The sequence below is a fragment of the Piliocolobus tephrosceles genome, chromosome 13 (genome assembly GCF_002776525.5).
Source record: "Piliocolobus tephrosceles isolate RC106 chromosome 13, ASM277652v3, whole genome shotgun sequence".
Classification (NCBI taxonomy): domain Eukaryota; kingdom Metazoa; phylum Chordata; class Mammalia; order Primates; family Cercopithecidae; genus Piliocolobus; species Piliocolobus tephrosceles.
In genome coordinates, this window is record NC_045446.1 from 65,376,694 (window position 1) to 65,396,484 (window position 19,791).

General features: G+C 48.8%; 1 protein-coding gene across 1 annotated transcript; it reads left to right on the forward strand.

The window, feature by feature from the left end:
* The first annotated feature begins 1,097 nt into the window (after window positions 1-1,097).
* On the forward strand, window positions 1,098-4,020 carry TPBGL (trophoblast glycoprotein like). Its single transcript, XM_023209151.2, has one exon. The coding sequence runs from the start codon at window positions 1,368-1,370 to the stop codon at window positions 2,520-2,522; it is 1,155 nt and encodes a 384-aa protein (XP_023064919.1). The 5' UTR covers window positions 1,098-1,367; the 3' UTR covers window positions 2,523-4,020.
* The last annotated feature ends 15,771 nt before the right edge of the window (window positions 4,021-19,791 follow it).

Below are 19,791 nucleotides of genomic sequence, written 5' to 3' on the forward strand. Positions count from 1 at the left end.
GGGGAGCCTCTATCCCAAGCAGCTCTGCTGATACCCGAATGGCCTGCGGATCAAGTGTCAGCCTCTTCAGCCTGAATAATTCATGCTAAGGCCAAGAAAGCTTCCTTCTCAGGAGCCTGTCTCTTTAAATCAGGTTTAGAGCTTCCCAGTTCTGGAAAAAAAAAAATCCAGAACAAAACAAATCTGTAAACAGCTCAGCCCCCACCTCAGCCCTGGCCCTTTCTGAGACCCCCCCCCCACTCCGTGCTGCAAAATCTGCTCCTGCTCTCCCAACCTCTGGTGCCCCAAACCCCACTCACAGGCGGAGAAGCCTGGAGGGACTGGTTGATGGTGTCCAACGGAATCCCAGGAGTCCAAGACATTTGGGGGCAGGGAATGAGAGCAAAGAGCAGAATCACTACACCCCCGTGTCTCTGTGCCTAGGGCAGTGCTTGGCAGAGGAGTCCAGCCCGGTGGAGGAAACCAGATGGGGGAACTCCTGGCAGAGGCAGAGCAGCCAGAGTTGGTGGGTGGGAGGGGAGCAGGTGCCACAGACTTCTGAGGATGGAATGGGATGGGATGCGATGGAGAAAAAGCTGGTCCCACAGGACCTACAGGGGTGGTGACACAGCCGGGTCTAATGGAACTAGGGTCGCAGAGGAGAAAGCAGAGACTGGGGATTTTCCAGTCTCTCTGTCTTAGGAAGAGGCCGGAAAATAAGTAACTTTCTCAGCCCACCCCTCATCCCTTCCTTCTGTAGTAGGAGCAGCTCTAAAGTCCTCCCCAACCCCCGAATTCTCCCTGGTGGTGACCCACCTGCCCGCTCTCCGCAGCCGGGCCCCACCCCACACGTGCTGGAGAGGGAGGAGGAAGGACCCAGCTTAAATATGGGGGGTGGAGGAGGGGGAAACCAAGTCGGAGTCTGCAGGAGGCAAACTTCTCGGCAGCCCGGGTGGGCGGGGGCGGAGACGGTGAAGAGAAAGGGCAGCAACCGACAGCCCTGATTCTTGGGAGCCTCCCACTCCGCCTCCCACGGCGAAGAGGGAGCGGAGACTCCGCTGGGGGCGGAGGAGGAGGCCGGGAGGCGGGGAGGGGGGAAGCAAACCCTGCCCACTCGGCTCCGAGCCCGGAGCGGCCGCGGAAGTCGGAGGCCGGCTCGCAGGGCGAGGGCACCGGGGGCGGGGGGCTCCGCTCCCCGTCTGACCCCTCTCGCCCCCGGCCAGTCAGCCAATAAGTACGGCTCCTCGGACTTTCGAGACAACGAACGGACCGACCGGGACTGCCAGCCGCTCCGGGTCAAGAACTCGCCCCACCCGTGCCCCCCACCACGCGCTCCCAACTCACTGGTGAGCGCGGCGGCCCGGGCGCTGGATGCGGGGGCGGCCGCGATGGCCCCGCGCGCGGGACAGCTGGGGCTCCAGGGACTGCTGCTCGTGGCGGCGGCGCTGAGCCAGCCCGCGGCACCCTGCCCCTTCCAGTGCTACTGCTTCGGTGGCCCCAAGCTGCTGCTACGCTGTGCGTCGGGCGCCGAGCTCCGCCAGCCTCCGCGGGACGTGCCGCCCGACGCGCGCAACCTCACCATCGTGGGCGCCAACCTGACGGTGCTGCGCGCGGCCGCCTTCGCCGGCGGGGACGCGGAGGGGGACGGGGACCAGGCGGCGGGCGTGCGCCTGCCGCTCCTAAACGCGCTGCGCCTCACGCACAACCACATTGAGGTGGTGGAGGACGGCGCCTTCGACGGGTTGCCCAGCCTGGCGGCGCTCGACCTCAGCCACAATCCGCTGCGCGCCTTGGGCGGTGGCGCCTTCCGCGGGCTGTCCGCGCTGCGCTCGCTGCAGCTCAACCACGCGCTGGTAAGGGGCGGCCCCGCGCTGCTGGCCGCGCTGGACGCTGCGCTGGCCCCGCTGGCCGAGCTTCGCCTGCTGGGCCTGGCGGGCAACGCGCTGAGCCGTCTGCCGCCAGCCGCGCTGCGCCTGGCGCGCCTGGAGCAGCTGGACGTGAGCCTCAACGCGCTGACCGGCCTGGGCCCCGACGAGCTGCGCGCGCTGGAGCGCGATGGCGGCCTCCCCGGGCCGCGCCTGCTGCTCGCCGACAACCCCCTGCGCTGCGGCTGCGCCGCGCGCCCCCTACTGGCCTGGCTGCGCAACGCCACGGAGCGCGTGCCCGACGCGCGACGCCTGCGCTGCGCCGCACCGCGGGCGCTGCTGGACCGGCCGCTGCTGGACCTGGACGGGGCGCGGCTGCGCTGCGCGGAGAGCGGCGCCGACGCTCGCGGAGAGGAGACGGAGGCCGCCGGCCCGGAGCTGGAAGCCTCCTACGTGTTTTTCGGGCTGGTGCTGGCGCTCATCGGCCTCATCTTCCTCATGGTGCTCTACCTAAACCGCCGCGGCATCCAACGCTGGATGCGCAACCTGCGCGAGGCGTGCCGGGACCAGATGGAGGGCTACCACTACCGCTACGAGCAGGACGCCGACCCGCGCCGCGTGCCCGCGCCCGCCGCGCCCGCGGGCTCCCGCGCCACCTCCCCGGGCTCGGGGCTCTGAGCGGCGCCCCCGGCTCGGGGCTGCCCCTGCCTGGCCCGAAACCGTGGAGATGAGACGCCCGCGAGCCCCGGGCTCTGAGACCTTCCCCCGACTCGGAGGCGCTAAGCCGTACCCTCTCGTTCCCGCCTCCGAGAGCTCCTACCGTCAAAGACCCAGAGATAGCCGGTCCGAATACAGAAACACCGCCCACCCACCCTAGTTTCCGAAACCTCCCCTCCTGAACCACTAAAAGTCCGTTCCCCGCCTCAGGGCTCACACAGAGACTCTGTCCTTAAAGGCCAAAGCTCTGAGACTTGCCCCCAACACCCTGTGCTTGGAGCTCCTACACCCGAGACTGCCTTGACCTCCCTCGCCAGCTCGGAGAACGCAGTCTCTTCCGGGGCTCGTGGGCCCTCCCATCCCATTCTGGACTCGAAGCACAGCACCCCCATCAGAATGGTTTTGTGGATTCTGAGCCCTTTGTCCCATCCCAGAGCTCAGAGCCCTCCATCCTGCATGGAGGCCCAACCCTGGGGCTCTGAGGATTGGGCACCCTCCCCTCATCTGAGAATATATTTCATACCCCTGCCCCGCCTTCACCCACCCCCGCCTCTGGCTCAGGCCCTTCTCTTCCTCGGCTCAGGCACAGGGCTCAGCTCCTAGTATGTCCCTCCCATCCCAGGGACAAGTACATCCCATCTAGCCTTAGTGTGGAGCCGACTCAGCCTTTCCCACCAGGGCGCTGGCCTCCCGATACTCAGTGCTGGTCCCTAGTCTCAGACTCAGCTCTTCACCCCCATCTAACTTTCATCCCCCTGCCCAGGCCTTAGGCTCTTGACCCCGCCCCCCCCATACCCAGTGCTGGCACTCAGCATCCACCCCTGCCATTCACTAGTCAAGGTCCAGTACGGAATCGGTCCCTGGGATGTCCTCATCCCCTTTTCCTCCCAGGAGGAGCTCTTCAGTCCTGCCAGATAGGTGCAGGTGCCACGCACCCCTAGTGCATACTGGCAGATCCTTGTGGGGAGGGAGAGAGTCTTCAGTGTGTGAAAGGGATAGTGGGGCATCATGGCCTCAGAGAGGGGCAGGAAGTGGTCTCTGAAGGGCTGGAAGCTGCTGCCCTTCTATTTCTCCATGCTCTCTCCCACGCCTGTGGCTCTTCGCCCTTGGGGATTCCTTGCCACCACCACTACCACCACCACCTCACCCCAGGTATCTTCTGGAAGAGAAGTGGGTCTTGCCTCCTGCCTCAGGCACAAGCCCTCCTGGTTCAGGGTCAGAACCTCAGCACCTTGCCTTCTCCATGATCCCAAAGCACAGTTGGTCAGTTGGGGAGAGGATGCCCTCTCCCTGACTCCCCACCCTCTAGAGCAGGCAGAATGGCTGGCCTGTGCTGCGTCTGCACACAGGAAGTCACATTCCTTTAATATATTGGCTTGAGGCCTGCCTTCCCTTCCCATACCCAGAAAATGTGGATCTCCCTTGAGCAGTTTTCTATAAAGTCTGCAATAATCTCAGATACTCTACTGTTTTTAGTGGTGCCGCATCATTCCTGCTGACCTTGGGGTGCTGATGGGGGTGGGAGGGGGCACTCTTAGGAGGGCATTTTGGACCTGTCTTTGGTGGGGCAGTGACCCTTGATGCATTCTCCCAGACTGTGGGAGAAGAAATGGGCTCTGATTGCACATAGCAGGATTAAGGTTAGATACATGGAGGGACTTCCCATTGGGATGACATTGTTCCCCAAGCCAGCCTGCTTTCTATCATCGGAGGAGGGGTTATGCACAGCCAAAGTTGGATTCGACACTTCCTCTACATCCTCTTTCTTCCCGTGCCTCATCTTCAGGGTGGGGATGGAGTTAGACTAACAAACATTAGCCTCAGCCAAGGCCATCCAGGAGAAAATCCAGCTATAGAGAATGAGGAGTTAATTCAGACGGAAAGAAGAGGGATTGTTTGCTGCTTTGGGATCATCCTCTCTAATGAATTATCTGATACTCCCTTATATCCCGTGTCACGTCATGCTCTCCTGGCCAGACGGTGAGACCTGCATATTGGGTATGTGAGAGGCTGCGTGTGGGGGGTGTGGATGAAATGACTCCTTGAGATATGTGAAGCCAGGGGACCGGTGAGTTCTGGGACAGGAGGGCCTCCAGGTCCCCAGGCTGGATTGTGTTGCATTCAGGGTCATAGAGCCCTAGAACCATAGGGCAGAAGCCTAGAATTCTGGCATTTTCTAATTTTAGGGCCACATAATTCTAGAATGTGTGCCTTCTAACTATTGAAAAGGACTGCAGAGGTAATGTGGGAAGCCTCCTAAGCTGTCTCAATAGGAGGCATCATCTCATGATGGGAGGCTCACTCCCTCCTTTCCTTTCAGTGTCTGGGGAGCCTGCCTGAGACTCTGACAGCCCCAGCTTTGCCATGGGGCCAGGAGCACCCCTTAGCCCAGGACAGCTCTTCACAAGTCAGAGACCATGCATGGGGCTCCTTGTCTTTTCCCAGCACGCTCCCTATGCCTTCTCCCAGTCATTCCTCATGAGAAAGGATTAAGTCCTCTTGATGCATCTGTCAATGACCTTCAAAGGGTGCCCGGCAGTCCCCCAGGACAATATAGTGATGGTCTCTCTAATGCAAGTTAGAGCTTGTTAGTTGATTTTTGATAACTATTGATTTAATACTTAGTTTAGCAGTAGCTCTCATAAAAGCCCCAAAGATTTTTGCTGACAACAATCCCATAGCTAATAGCATGTTTTATTTGCCAGGACTTACTGTAGTCTTAAGCTGCATTAGCAGAGAGCATGTCTTTTGAACTGAGGAGGTGATCTGTAAATCTGTAGATCTCCCCAGTTCTAAAGATGTATATGAGAGCTACTGCTAAGTATCAACTCAATGGTCATCAAAAATCAATGAATTGAGCGTCTACTGTGTGCCAGTTGGTGTTTAACCTTAGTACCATTCATTGATCCCCATTAAATGTCTTTTCTAGGCTGCCATCCTCCTTGCTGTCTGTCAGTGGCCTGTAGCCTTATGGGGCTATCAACAAGGTCCAGGGCCCCTAGCTTCACCTCTTCTACAAACCCAGCCATTCACTCAGCCTTTTCTGAATGCAACTCTGCCAGTCCTAGAAAGGCTAACAATCCAGGGAAGGAATCACATTTAATCAAGATCTGGAGAAAAGAAATCCCAGGAAATAATGAGAGCTCAGAGTAAGAGCCCTGACCCCACCTAGACAGACTTCTTAGAGGAAGTCACACTTGAACTGGGTTTTAACAGATGAGTAGAAGTTTGCTGAACAGAAAAAGATCAGAAGTACCAACTTCTGCAAAGGTCTGGAGGCAGGAAGATCTTGTTAGCCCGAGGATTGAAGGCCAGCAATGGCGGGGGGTAGGTAGGAGGATACGTATGGGGTAGAACGGATCTAATACATTCACCGCATTCTCCACTGGGAAGCACTAGACGAACGTCTGCCCTTGGAGGAAAAGTCAGGAAGGTAAAGAGGTGTGATGGGGAGACAGGGAGCTGCACTGTGCCTCCTGCTTGTAAAGCCTGGTTGTTCCTTCCTACTGCCCATCCTTTTTGTGCTTGGCCTCACACTGGAGACACAGAGAGGAATCAAACCAAAGCCATGGCCAGATGAGGGCAGCAAGAGAAGGGAAGGGGAGGGGAACCTGGAGAAGCCTTGCAGTAAAAAGTGAGATGGGGCAGCCGACTGACCCTGCCCAGACTCCCTGACACCATGCGCTCCAGACCATCTCTCAGAGGTGCCAGGGCCCCACTAAATGGCCAACCTCCTCCTCTGATCACACACTGGGAGTGCTGCTGGAGTATGAGGTGGGCAGAGGCCCAGAGGCCTGGGGCCTGCCTGCGGGAGCCAAATGACAGGGAGAAATCTACCTCTAGGATGTCCCCTTAAAGAGCAAGTGTGGTAAAGAACAGGAGAGGAGAGGACAGGTGTGTGTGACTGTCAGAAATGCGGGAGACGTGAAGCCAGCTGCACACCTGGAGAAACGCGGCAGGCTTCCCAGGTTCTGTGACCTCATGAACACTGTGAAATTGCCTTTCAAAGACATCTCCTTGAGAAGCCTTTTGCTTCCACGCCCCCCTTTCCTACTCACACCCTCAGACCTGGGCTGGGAACCAGGGAGGACCTAGCTAGAGTTGGGAGGACTGGGTTTGAGTCTGAACTCAGCACCTGACTTGCCATGTCACCTGGTCCTTAGCCAGAAATACTGGTTGAGACCCTACTATGTGCCAGGGTCTGGGGATTCAGCAGTGACCATAGCAGAACGAGCCCCTGCCTTCCTGGCCCAGCCTGACACTGTGGCCTCGGACACCCCTGCCTGCTTCTGGCTCCAGATTCCCTCTGTCCGGGCTGGGGCTGGACTTGTGACCTCTGGAGGCACTGCCTGCTCTCCCTGAAGTCCATCTCCTTCTTCATTAAGCCGCTGCCTGGCAGACTCTCAGTCCTAATTTATGGATATGGCCTTTCCCAGACTGGGAGAAGTGACGGGGGCAGTTAATATTCCTGTGCTAATAATGCACTTGGCTGCCTTCTGAGTGCCCCCTCCACCCCTCACCCCTGCCTCACCACCCCTACCTGCTTCCCTCAGCACTGTCACAGGGCGATTTGCCAGGAGCTGGCCAGGCCCATGCAGACCCTCAACTAACCCTTCATTGGATAGGTGGGGAAACTGAGGCCAAGAGTATGCAGGAGCCCGCCCAGGTCACACAGGTTGTCAGGAGCAGATCCTGAGCCCAGGATGCCCCAGGGCTGCCCCTGCTCCGTCCTGGGTCTGAGCATCTGGCAGAGCCACCCCACCTCCTAACTTGCTATCTCCACCCTGTCAGTGCATCCAGGAGCCAGCCCCAAGCCTGTGGTAGCCTGAAGATGAAAATAAGAAAGTGAGCTGTGGAGGGTTGGGAGAACTCTTCAGCCACTGTCAGCGGCTCTGGGCAGGCCTCAGGAGCCCCATGCCAGCATCTTGCAGGCAGCAGCCCTACCGGGAGTTGTGTCTGTCCTCCCTGAGAGCAGAAAGGGGCTTGTATGGACCTCCAGGCTCTGAGGTCCCAGGCATTAAACTCATTCCTCCCGAGCTTCTGTCATCTGAGCACGAGGCTCACCTGGATGAACCAGATCCTGCCTCTGTTCTTGATCAAGATGGTGACCGCACACACAGGACACTATGATCACGGAAGCACAGGGGTCCCAGGGAGGCCCCTAACTTAGGGGATCATCCAAGTTGGCAAATTCGGGAGTGAAAGGGGCCACTGTTAGTCATTACATTGGAGCAAGAATAAACTAGGACTGGCTGGGAGCAGTGGCTCACGCCTGTAATCCCAACATTTTGGGAGGCCGAGGTGGATGGATCACCTGAGGTCCGGAGTTCGAGACCAGCCTGACCAAATGGTGAAATCCCATCTCTACTAAAAATACAAAGAATTAGCCGGGCGTGGTGGTGCATGCCCACTTGGGAGGCTGAGGCAAGAGAATCGCTAGAACCCTGGAGGGGAGGTTGCAGTGAGCCGAGATTGTGCCATTGCACTCTAGCCTGAGCAACCAGAGCAACTCTGTCTTAAAAAAAAAAAGAATAAGACTATACCAAGCTGCTGGGCCCTGGTCTTCAATGACTTTTGACAAGACCTGGAGAGAAAAGTAAAAGTACTAGGCTGTTAGACTAGACCAGCAAATCTGCCAGCAATAAATAACTAATACGTTCCCCTTCTTTGAACCCTATTTTCCAGCTGCACCAAACGATGGGGATGTTAGTAATGCGGCCCAGCTCTTCCATGCCCTGTGCCTTTGCTCACATGGTACCCTCTGTCTAGGATGCCTTCCCCAACACAGGGAGCACTCAAGACAGCCCAGGAGTCCCCCAGTCTTTATGACACCACTGTCTTTCTCCTACTGCTGTACCACTCAGACCTTTCTTTGTACTAACTGGTTTTCTTGCCTTTTGTCTGCACCAGAAAAGAAGCTCCCACAGGACAGAGCCCAGACCTAGTCACTTTTAGGTCCCCAGTCAGGGTACATAGAGATTTGTGAACACTCTCCCAGCCCCTGCCCCCACAGAAATACAAAACTCAGGGGAAGAGGCATCACGCAGGATGCTGTGGCCTCCCCCTCTGCACGTTGGATGGGTGCTTCCTTTGACTCCCACAACCTCCACTTCATTAAACTGGGGTTTCAATTATATAAGATCCCAGGATGGGCCAGGCGCGGTGGCTTACGCCTGTAATCCCAGCGCTTTGGGAGGCCGAGGCAGGTGGATCACGAGGTCAGGAGATCGAGACCATCCTGGCCAACACTGCGAAACCCCGTCTCTACTAAAAATACAAAAAAATTTAGCCGGATGTGGTGGCAGGTGCCTGAAGTCCCAGCTTCTCGGGAGGCTGAGGCAGGAGAATGGTGTGAACCCGAGAGGCGGCGGAGCTTGCAGTGAGCCGAGATCGTGCCACTGCACTCCAGCCTGGGCGACAGAGCAAGACTCCGTCTCAAAAAAAAAAAAAAAAAAGATCCTAGAATGGCTGACTCTGTTATCTACAAAGTGAGCAAGCAGAAAGAAAATGCAGTTTTAGAATATGTGATCATGCAGAACACAATTTAGTCTTAGCCTCTTAATTTTGGCACTTATTTATTTGTTCATTTCTTTATGAGGGCTCCCTCTGTCACCCAGGCTGGGAATGCAGTGGCGTTATCACAGCTCACTGTAACCTTGTACTGCTGGGCTCAAACGATCCTCCTGCCTCAGCCTCATAAAGTGCTGGGATTACAGGCATGAGCCACCGCGCCTGGCCAGCTTTGGCTTTTTAATACAATTACAGCTTCCGGTCCTGCATTTGGAATCTTCGTCCAGGGCTCTGTCTAGGCAGCCCCTGCCACTGGCTTAATCTTGGTTCCTTGACCCAGGGAGCTGCAGCGACATCTGTTGGCCGATCCGTGTGGGAGCCGAGTCAGCTTTAACTTTTCTTGGCATACGTGCGCCGTCTGCTGGAGAGATGGGAAAGTGCCTTTCTTTGTTCAGTCAACAATCCATCCAACAAGTATATAAGTGCCTACTGTGTGCCAAGCACTGTGCTGGGAAGAAGATGAGGATACAATTTTAAAGAAAACTAGAGCCGGATGTGGTGGCTCAGGCCTGTAATCCCAGCACTTCGGGAGGTCGAGGCCGGCGGATTGCTTGACCTCAGGAGTTCGAGACCAGCTTGGGGCAACATGGCGAGACCCCGTCTCTACAAAAAATGCAAAAAATAGCTGGGCGCAGGGGTGCCCTCCTGTAATCCCACCTACTTAGGAGGCTGAGGCGGGAGGATTGCATGAGCCTGGGAGGTGGAGGTTGCAGTGAGCCAAGATCACGCCACTGCACCCCAGCCTGGGTGGCAGAGTGAGACCCCGTCTCAAAAAATTTAAAAAAAGAAAAAGAAAAGAAAGAAAACCAATAAGGTCTCTGTCCTTATAAAACAATAATAGTAAAAACTAACATATACAGAGTTTACTACATGCCAGGGATTATTCTAGGTAGTTTACGTATATTAATCCATCTTGTCCTGATGACAATTCTGTGAAGCAGGTATTCTTATTCCTGCTTCACAAAGGAGGAAACTGAGGCACATAGAGATGAATAATTTGCCCAAGATCACATGCCTAATAAGAGGCCAAGTTAGGCTGAGAACTCAAGCTGTGTTCCAGAGCCTTACTTAGACCGTAAACAAGTGAATAAACAAGCATGATACTTATGAGGGAAATAAGCAGGGTAATGTGATAGTGAGTGACAGAGGGGTCTCCTTTGAGTGGGGTAAGTCATGGAAGACCCCTCTGAGGGCGACCTACCCTGAAGAATGGGAAGAAATGAGCTATGCAGAGAATCTAGGAAAAGTTAATTCAGGCAGAAGCAGCAGCAAGCGCAAAGGTGCTGAGACCAAATATTCAAACATCAGGTGGAAAGCAAGTCCTGGCCGCTCTACCCCTACACCTCCCCTCACTGTCCTTAGACTCTTCCCCACCTGGTCGCAGCTTGGACTTCTCTCATGTGCATCCCTGTCCCAGCTTCCTCCCTGTTCCCCCAGCCTGCAGCTTCCCCCTCTGGTCCCACACTGCAGCCCGCACTGCAGTGAAAATGCGTGAATCTGATCCCTCTCCTTACTCTAGGTTGCCTAAAACCTGTCCCTCTGTCTTCTGGATAAAACCAAGCTCTTTGAGGCCAGGTGCAGTGAGTGGTCCACACTTGTAATCCCAACACTTTGGGAAGCTGAAGCAGAAGCATCTCCTAGGCGTTGGAGACCAGTCTAGGCAATATAGCAAGACCTCATCTGTACCAAAAAAAATAATAATAATAAAAACGTTTTTTTTTTTTTTTTACTGATTATCTGTGACCCCCACCCACTTAGTCCAATCTCCTGCCAGCTTTTCCAGCTCCCTTCACTCTTTTCACTCCGATGTCATTACAGTTGCCTGAAGGCCCCAGCTTGTCTCACCCTGAGACTCCCTATGTGCTGTGTCTTCTACCTGGAAGGTCCGTAGCCCCTCCTTGCCTACCTACTTCCCTTTTTTTTTTTTTTTTTTTTTAATATTTTTTTAGTAGAGACGGGGTTTCACTGTGTTAGCCAGGATGGTCTCGATCTCCTACTTCCCTTTTTATCCTTCAAAACTCAGTTCAAGACCAGGTAGGGTGGCTCACACCTATAATTCTAGCACTTTGGGAGGCCTAGCTGAGCGGTCCTCTGAGGTCAGGAGTTCAAGACCAGCCTGGCCAACGTGGTGAAACCCAGACTCTACTAAAAATACAAAAAGTATCTGGGCATGTGCCTATAGTCCCAGCTACTCAGCAGGAGAATCGCTTGAACCCGGGAGGTGGAGGTTGCAGTGAGCAGAGATTGTGCCACTGCACTCCATCCTGGGCCACAGAGTGAGACTCCGTCTCAAAAAACAAAAAAAACAAAAAACAAGAACTCAGTTCAAGCATTTTGTCCTCTTGGAAGTTGCCTAATTCTCATCTTGGCCACTCTAGCTAAACGTGAGACCTCTCCTTGGTGCTCTCATGGCATGCTGTGACTACACAACAGGCCCCCTCTGCAATACCCCTCATCAGCAATTCCAAACCTTTAGCATCATGCCTTATCCCCCAATTAATCTGTGAGCAATTTGACAGAAGGGATTGTCTTTTTTTTTTTTTTTTCTGAGACTGAGTCTCGCTCTGTTGCCCAGGCTGGAGTGCAGTGGCGTAATCTGTGCTCAGTGGAGCCTCCACCTCCCAGATTCAAGAGATTCTCATGACTCAGCTTTCCGAGTAGCTGGGATTACAGGTGCCCGCCACCATGCCCAGCTAATTTTTGTATTTTTAGTAGAGACGGGGTTTCACCATGTTGGCCAGGCTGGTCTCGAACTCCTGGCCTCAAGTGATCCGCCCACCTCTGCCTCCCAAAGTGCTGGGATTATAGGCGTGAGCCACTGTGCCCAGCCAGGATTGTCTTATTTAATCTTAGTGTCCTGAGGGCCAGCACAAGCCCCAGCAAATGGTACACGCCCAGTAATTATCGTTTGCAGTTGTGAGCTGTAAATTGCTCCATTTCTTTTTATTGAAATTTATACAAAGTCCACTCTTTTGGGCATACAATTCTATGTGTTGTGACAAGATATACAGTGTTCCATTACCCCCCAAAATCCCTCCTGTTGCCTCTTTATAACCAGCCCTCCCCCCAAGTCCACCCATTGGCAACTACTGCTTTGCTTTCTGTCTCCATCGTTTTGCCTTTGACACAATGTCATATAAGTAGAATCATACATGTTGTCCTTTTAAATCTGACTTCTTTCACTTAGCATAATGCAGTAGAAACTCATCCATGTTGTTGTAGGTATCGTTATAGTTTGTTCAATTTTACTGCTGTGTAGTATTCCATCATATGGTTGTACAATCATTTATCCATTCAATAGTTGAAGAGCATTTGGGTTGTTTCCAGTTTTTGACAACTATGAATATAGCCACTGTAAACATTCACGTACAGGTTTTTGAAGGAATGTCCCTTTTTATTTATTTCTTTATTTTATTTTATTTTTTGAGAAAAGATTTCGCTCTGTTGCCCAGGCTGGAGTGCGGTGGTACACACAGCTCCCTGCAGCCTCGAACTCCTGGGCTCAAGCAATCCTCTTTCTTCAGTCTCCTGAGTAACTGGGATCACAGGCATACACCACCAGGCCTGTCCAATTTTTTCCTTTTTTGTAGAGACAGGGCCTCACCTATGGCTTAGGCTGGTCTTGAACTCCTAGGCTCAAGCAATCCTCCCACTTTGGCCTCCCAAAGTGCTTGGATTGTAGGCATGAGCCACTGCACCCAGCCACTTTTTCTTTCAAGAGTGGAACTGCTGAATATTATAGTGAATATGTTTAAATTTATTACAAGAATCTTCCAAATTGTTTTCCAAAGTGTCTGTACCATTTTGCATTTCCACTAGCAGTGTATGAGAGGTCTAGTTCCTCTCCATCTTTGCCAAAATCATTTGTTGAAAACAACAATTGAATTGCCTTTGTGCCTTTGTTGAAAATCAATTGACCATCTATGTGCAGGTCTATTTCTGAATTCCCAGTTCTGTTCCATTGATATAGGTGTCTATTCTTTCACTACTGCCACACTGTCTTGATTACTGTAGCTTTCTAGTAAGTCTTCAGACCAGATAGTAGAGTCCTTCAACTTTGTTCTTCTTTATAAAAATTGCTTGGCTATTCCAGATTTTTGTTTGTTTGTTTGTTTTTGTTTTTTTTTTTTGAGACGGAGTCTCACTCTGTCACCCAGGCTGGAGTGCAGTGGCCAGATCTCAGCTCACTGCAAGCTCCACCTCCCGGGTTCACGCCATTCTCCTGCCTCAGCCTCCCCAGTAGCTGGGGTTACAGGCGCCTGCCACCTCGCCCGGCTAGTTTTTTGTATTTTTTAGTAGAGACGGGGTTTCACCGTGTTAGCCAGGATGGTCTCGATCTCCTGACCTCGTGATCCGCCCGTCTCGGCCTCCCAAAGTGCTGGGATTACAGGCTTGAGCCACCGCGCCTGGCCAGCTATTCCAGATTTTTTACCTTTCTATATAAATTTGGAATCAGTTCCTCTATGTCTTTAAAAGAAAATCCTACAAAGATCTTGATTTGTATTGCATTGAATCTACAGTCAGTTTGAGGAAGATTGACATAACAGTATTGAATCTTCTTAGCTGTGAACATGGTATAGCTCTCAGTTTATTTGGGCCTATTTGATTTCTTTCCTCAGTACTATTTACTTTTCAGCATAGAGATCATGCACATATTTTGTTAGGTTTACATATGAGTATTTCAGTTTTGGTTGCTGTTATAAATGGCATCATCTTTTAAATTTCTATTTCAATTGTTTCATGTTACTCCACAGAAGTACAATGGATTTTTGTGTGTTAATCATGTTTCCTGCAACCTATCTAAACTCAGTTATTATTTCTAGTAGCCTTTTTTGCAGATTCCTTAGGATTTTTAATGTAGATAATCAAGATGTCTGTGAATAGAAACCATTTTTGTTTTCTTTTTTTAGAGACGGGGTCTCTCTTTGTTGCCAGGCTGGAATGCAGTGGCGCAATCATAGCTCACTGCCACCTCTAACTGCTGGGCTCGAGGGATCCTCCCACCTCAGCCTCCCGAGTAGCTGGAATTACAGGCATGCACCACAGTGCCTGACTAATTTTTTAAAGTTTTTTGTAGAGATGGGGTCTTGCCATCTTGCCCAGGTTGGTCTCAAACTCCTGGGCTGAATGATCCTCCTGCCTCGGCCTCCCAAACTGTTGAGATTACAGTTACTGAGCCTCTGTGCCTGGCCTTATTTTATTTCTTCTTTATAATCAGTAGGCCTTTTCTACCTTTTTCTTGCCTTATTGCACTGGCTAGGACCTCTAGTATAGGAGTGGTGAGAGTAGTCATCCTTGCCTTGTTCCCGATTTTAGAGGAAAAGTATTAAGTCTCTCACCATGAACTATGTTAGTAGATGTAGGTTTTTGTAGATGCCCTTTATCAGGTTAAGGAAGTTTTCTAAGAGTTGTTTGCTTTTTTAAATCATGAACAGATGTTGAATTTTGTCAAGTGCCTTTCTGCATCTGTTGAGATAAGCACTGCTTTAGCTGAAACCTCAAAATTTAGATATTTGTTTTTATTTTCATTTCATTTCATAAATTTCCTTGTGATCTCCTCTTTGGCTCATTTAGAAATTGCTTAAGTTTCAAATATTTGCAAATTTTCCAGATAATTTTCTGTTATTCTAGTTTAATTCTGCTGTGACCAAAGAATGTACTTATTAAATTCTTTTAAATTTGGCCAGGTGTGGTGGCTCATACCTATAATCCCAGCACTTTACAAGGCTGAGGCAGGAGGATTACTTGAGCCCAGGAGCTCAAGACCAGGCTGGGCAACACAGTGAGACCCTGTCACAATAAAGAAAGATAAAAAAAAAATTTGAAATAAAAAATATATAAATTATTTACAATTTGTTAAGCTTTTTTTCCCCAGAAAATAGTTCTTGGGGAATGTTCCATGTACACTTGAAAAAAAAATGCATATTCAATTCTTTTGAGATGAAATATTCCATAGTGTCTATTAGGTCAAACTGATATTGTTGTTCAGGTCTTCTGTATTCTTACTAATATTCTGCCTTCTCATTCCATCAATTACTGAGGGAGGAATGTTGTGGATTTGTATATTTCTCCCTTCAGTTCTATTACATTTTGCTTTGTGTATCTGGAAACACCATGATCAGATGCACACACATTTAGGGTTGTTATATTTTCTTGGTAAATTGACACTTTCATTATTATATATGTCCCTTTTTATCCCTGGTAACATTTGTTGTTCTGAAGTCTATTTTCTTTGATATTAATATAGCCATTTCAGCTTTCTTTTTATTATTGTTTGCAAGGTATATCTTTTTCATTCTTTTCATAAAGACGTGTTTATCTATATCTTTATATTTACAGTAGGTTTCTTTGTATTTAAAGTATGTTTGTGGACAGCATGTAATTGGATCTTGTTTTTTAATCCAATCTGGCGATCTCTATCTTTTAATTGTTATGTAGAGGTCATTTACGATTAATGTAGTTATTGATATGGTTGTATTTAGGTCTACCACTTTTATTTTTCTGTTTGTCCCCTTATTTTTTATTATTTTGTTTCAACTTTCCTGTCTTCTTTTGGAATACTTGGATATTTTTCGTATGTCAATAAAATATTTTTTGCTATTGTAATTTATCTATATGTTCGGCTCTAGTTTAGTTGTTGCTCTAGGGACCACAACATACATATATAACTCTTCACAATCTACTTAGGGTTCACACTGTACCATTTCACCATTCCAAATGTAATATAGAAGTCTTAAAAACAAATAGGTTTGCCAGGCGCAGTGGCTCATGCCTATAATCCCAGCACTTTGGAGGCCAAGGCGGGCGGATCACCTGAGGTCAGGAGTTTGAGACCAGCCTGGCCAACATGCTGAAACCCCATTTCTACTAAAAATACAAAAATTAGCCGGGCATGGTGGCAGGCACCTGTAATCCGAGCTACTCAGAAGGCTGAGGCAGGAGAATCGCTTGAACCCGGGAGGCAGAGGTTGCAGTGAGCTGAGATCGCACCATTGCACTCCAACCTGGGGAACAAGAGCTAGACTTCACCTCAAGAAAAACAAAAACAAAAAACAAATAGGTTTATCTCCCTCCACTGACCTTTCCGTTATAGTTATCATATGTATTTCATCTATCAACATTGGTAAACCTATCAAACAATGTTATAAAAAATTTTTTTCAACAGTAATAAGCCAGGCACAGTAGCTCATGCCTGTATTTGCAACACTTTGGGAGGCTGAGACAAGAGAATCGCTTGAGCTCAGGAGTTCGAGACCAGCTGGGCAACATAGCAAGGCCCCATCTCTACAACAAAAATAAAGAAAATTGGTGGAGTGTGGTGGTGCATGCCAGTAGTTCCAGTTACACAAGAGGTTGAGGTGGAAGGATCACTTGAACCCAGGAGTTCGAGGTGGAAGTGAGCTATGATCACACCACTACACTCCAGCCTGTCCAGCCTGGGTGACCGAGCAAGACCCTGTCAAAAAACAAAACAAACAAACAAAAAGCACCAATAATAAATACTTTAAAGAACTTAAGAAGATTAGGGGATAAACGGTAAATATAACCTTTTAAATTTATCCAGATAATTACCATTTCTGTTGCTCTTAATTTCTAAAGATCTGGGTTTATCTCTGCCATTGTTTTAAACTAAATAACTGTGTTTAGCTTTTTTTTTTTTTTTTCAATAAGTCTGCTGGTGACAGATTCTCTTGGTTTTCCTTCATCTGATAATCTATTTTGCATCCTTCTTGAAGGATGTTTTCACTGGATATAGATTTCTGGGTTGACGGTTCTTTTAGTGCTGTGAAGATGTTGTACTACTTTCTTCTGGCCTCCATGTCTTCTATTGAGAAATCTGCGTTCAGATAGTCATTCTTTGTACGGAAGAAAATACAAGAATGTGTCCTTTTCTCTAACTGCTTTCAAGATTTTTAAATTTGTCTTTGGTTTTCAGCAGTTTGGTTATATATGTTAATGTGTGATTTTCTTTGTGTTTAACCTATTTGAGATGTGCACAGTTTCACGAATCTATAAATTTATGTCTTTTACCAAATTTGGGGTGTTAGTGGCCATTATTTTCTCAACTATTTTTTCTCCACCAGTCTCTCTTCTCTTCTGGGAGTCCAGTGACATGGAATCTTAGGCCTTATGATATTGTTCCATAGGTCCCTGAGACTGTTAAGTGTTTTCAACCTATTTTCTCTGTTTTTTCAGATAGAATAATTTCTATTGATCTATATTCAAGTTCACTGGCTCTTCCTTCTGTCAGCCCCATTCTGCTATGAGCTTATCTAATCAATTTTTAATTTCAGATATTGTATTGTTCAGCTCTAAAATTTCCATTTGGTTCTTTTTTAATAGTTTCTATATCTCTGCTGAGAACAACTATTGCAATCCATTTCAAGTTATAACAGCCACTTTAAAATCTTTTATAATTCCAACATCTAAGTCATCTTAGAGTTGGCATCTGTTGATTGTATCTTTCCTTGAGGATTGGTCACATTTTTATGGGTTGTCGCCCCACCACCCCATCTTTAGTTTTGCTTTCTCTGGTTTCAGTTATTTGCACTCAATAACAGTTGAAAATATTAAATGGAAAATTCCAGAAATAATTCATAAGTTTTAAATTGCACACCATTCTGAATAGTGTGATTAAATATCACAGTGACCCATTCTCTCCTGCCTGGGATGTAAATCATCACTTTGTCTGGTGTATCTTGGCTGTGTATGCTGTCTACCCACTAGTCGCTTAGTAACCATCTTGGTTATCAGATCAACTGTTGCAATATCACAGTGTTTGTGTTCAAGTAACTCTTATTTTACTTAACATTGGCCCGGAAGTGCAAAGTAGTGATGCTGGCATTTGTTATAATTGTTCTGTTTTATTACTAGCTATTGTTGTTAATCTCTTATTGTAACTGATGTATAAATTAAGCTTTATAATAGGTATGTATGTATAGAACAAAACATAATATGTAAAAGGTTTGGTACTATCTGCGGTTTCAGGTGTCCGGTAGGGATCTTGGAGCTTATGCCCCGTAGATAAGGGGAGACTACCATATTCGTATGTTGAGTAATTTTGGATTGTGTCCTGGACATTGTGAATATTATATTGTATAGACTCTGGGTCCTGCTGTAATCCTCTGTAGAATGTTGATTGTGTTGTTAGTGTTGTTTCAGGAGGCAATGAACCAACTTAAGTTCAGATTCTAAGCTCTGTCTCACTTTCTGTGGGTGGTGGTTCTAATCTTAGTGAAAAACCATGAGAAAAGAGAAAAAATGGGAAAATTGTCCTATGGAGATGACTTCTCTAAATTTTAAATCACCTGTATCATTTGCCTTCTTTTGTCTAACTTTCACAGAGTTGTTATTTAATTGTGTTTTGTATTTTTGTCCAGTGTTTTCAGGTGTATTCAGTAGGAGAGGTAGGCTATAATGGATTTACTCCATGTTGGCCAGAATTTGAACCTCCTGATTTGAATCAGTTTCTTTTGATTTGCTGGAGTTTAGAAAAGCTAGGAGAAATGAAGCTCCGAAGCACAGTGAAGACAGTGATAGTGGCATTAAGAAAACAGCAAATATTTCTCTCTTGTTTAGAATCCTGTTCAGAGGTCAAGGCATTCCTTCTAAATTGTGGTAACCAAGCCAACATCACTACTTCTACTTTTTGGATGAGAACACTCAGGAAGAGCTTGCCATTTGCCTGTTTGATCTCAGATCAAATCCCTTGACCTTCTCTTGCTCTGTATTGTCAGGCCCTGACCATCGCAAACTACATTTTCAAATTTCTTGAAAATAAGCTTTTAATTAGATTCTGCCAGTGGGAGGCACTGGCTTGAATTTGGAGGGCAGGAGAAGAGAAGAAGCCAGAGCATGTCTGCAGTCTCTGCTTTGGGCAGCATTCCCAGCAAGGGCAGTGTTCCCTCTGTGCTTCTGGCTTTCGTAGATACCCTCTTCCTCCATGTTCCTGCTAGGCTGCCCTGGTTCCTCAGCCCCTCTCCTTGTCCCTCCACACTAGAGGTAGTAACGGTCTCCTATTGTGCCACATCTTTGAGTGGTCTCAAACCCCATTTGCACTTTCATCTCATCCAACATTTAATAAACATTTCCCCAATTAAATTGCTGTTTTTTTTAATTTTAAAAAATTTGAGATGAAGTCTCACTATGTTGTCCAGGCTGGTCCTGGGCTCAAGCAAGCCTCCCGAAGAGTGAGTCACTGCACCTAGCTTTTTTTTTTTTTTTCTTTTAAGTGATAATTTCTCACTCTGCCACCGAGGCTGGAGTGCAGTGGTATGATCATAGTTCACTGCAGCCTTGAACTTCTGGGTTCAAGGGATCCTCCTGCCTCGGCCTCCCAAGTAGTTGGGACTACAGGCATGCACTACTACTCTTGGCTTTTCTTTTTTTTTTTCTTTTTTTTTTTTTTTTTTTTTTTTTTTTTTTTTTTTTTTTTTTTTTTTGAGAGATGGGGGTCTCCCTATGTTGTCCTACCTGGTTTTGAACTCCTGGCCTCAAGAGATTCTCCTGCCTTAGCCTCCCAAAGTGCTGGGATTACAGGCATGAGTGACTGCATCTGGCCCAATTAAATTCTTGCTACAGGGATAGACTGCTTATCTGGACTGAGACTGACACAGTCCACATGGGAGGGCAGCTGAACAAAAGCTGTAGCTCAAGTCTC

Coding starts and splice junctions, on each gene's coding strand:
- TPBGL (XM_023209151.2), top strand. CDS start 1,368: ATGGCCCCGCGCGCGGGACAGCTGGGGCTCCAGGGACTGCTGCTCGTG.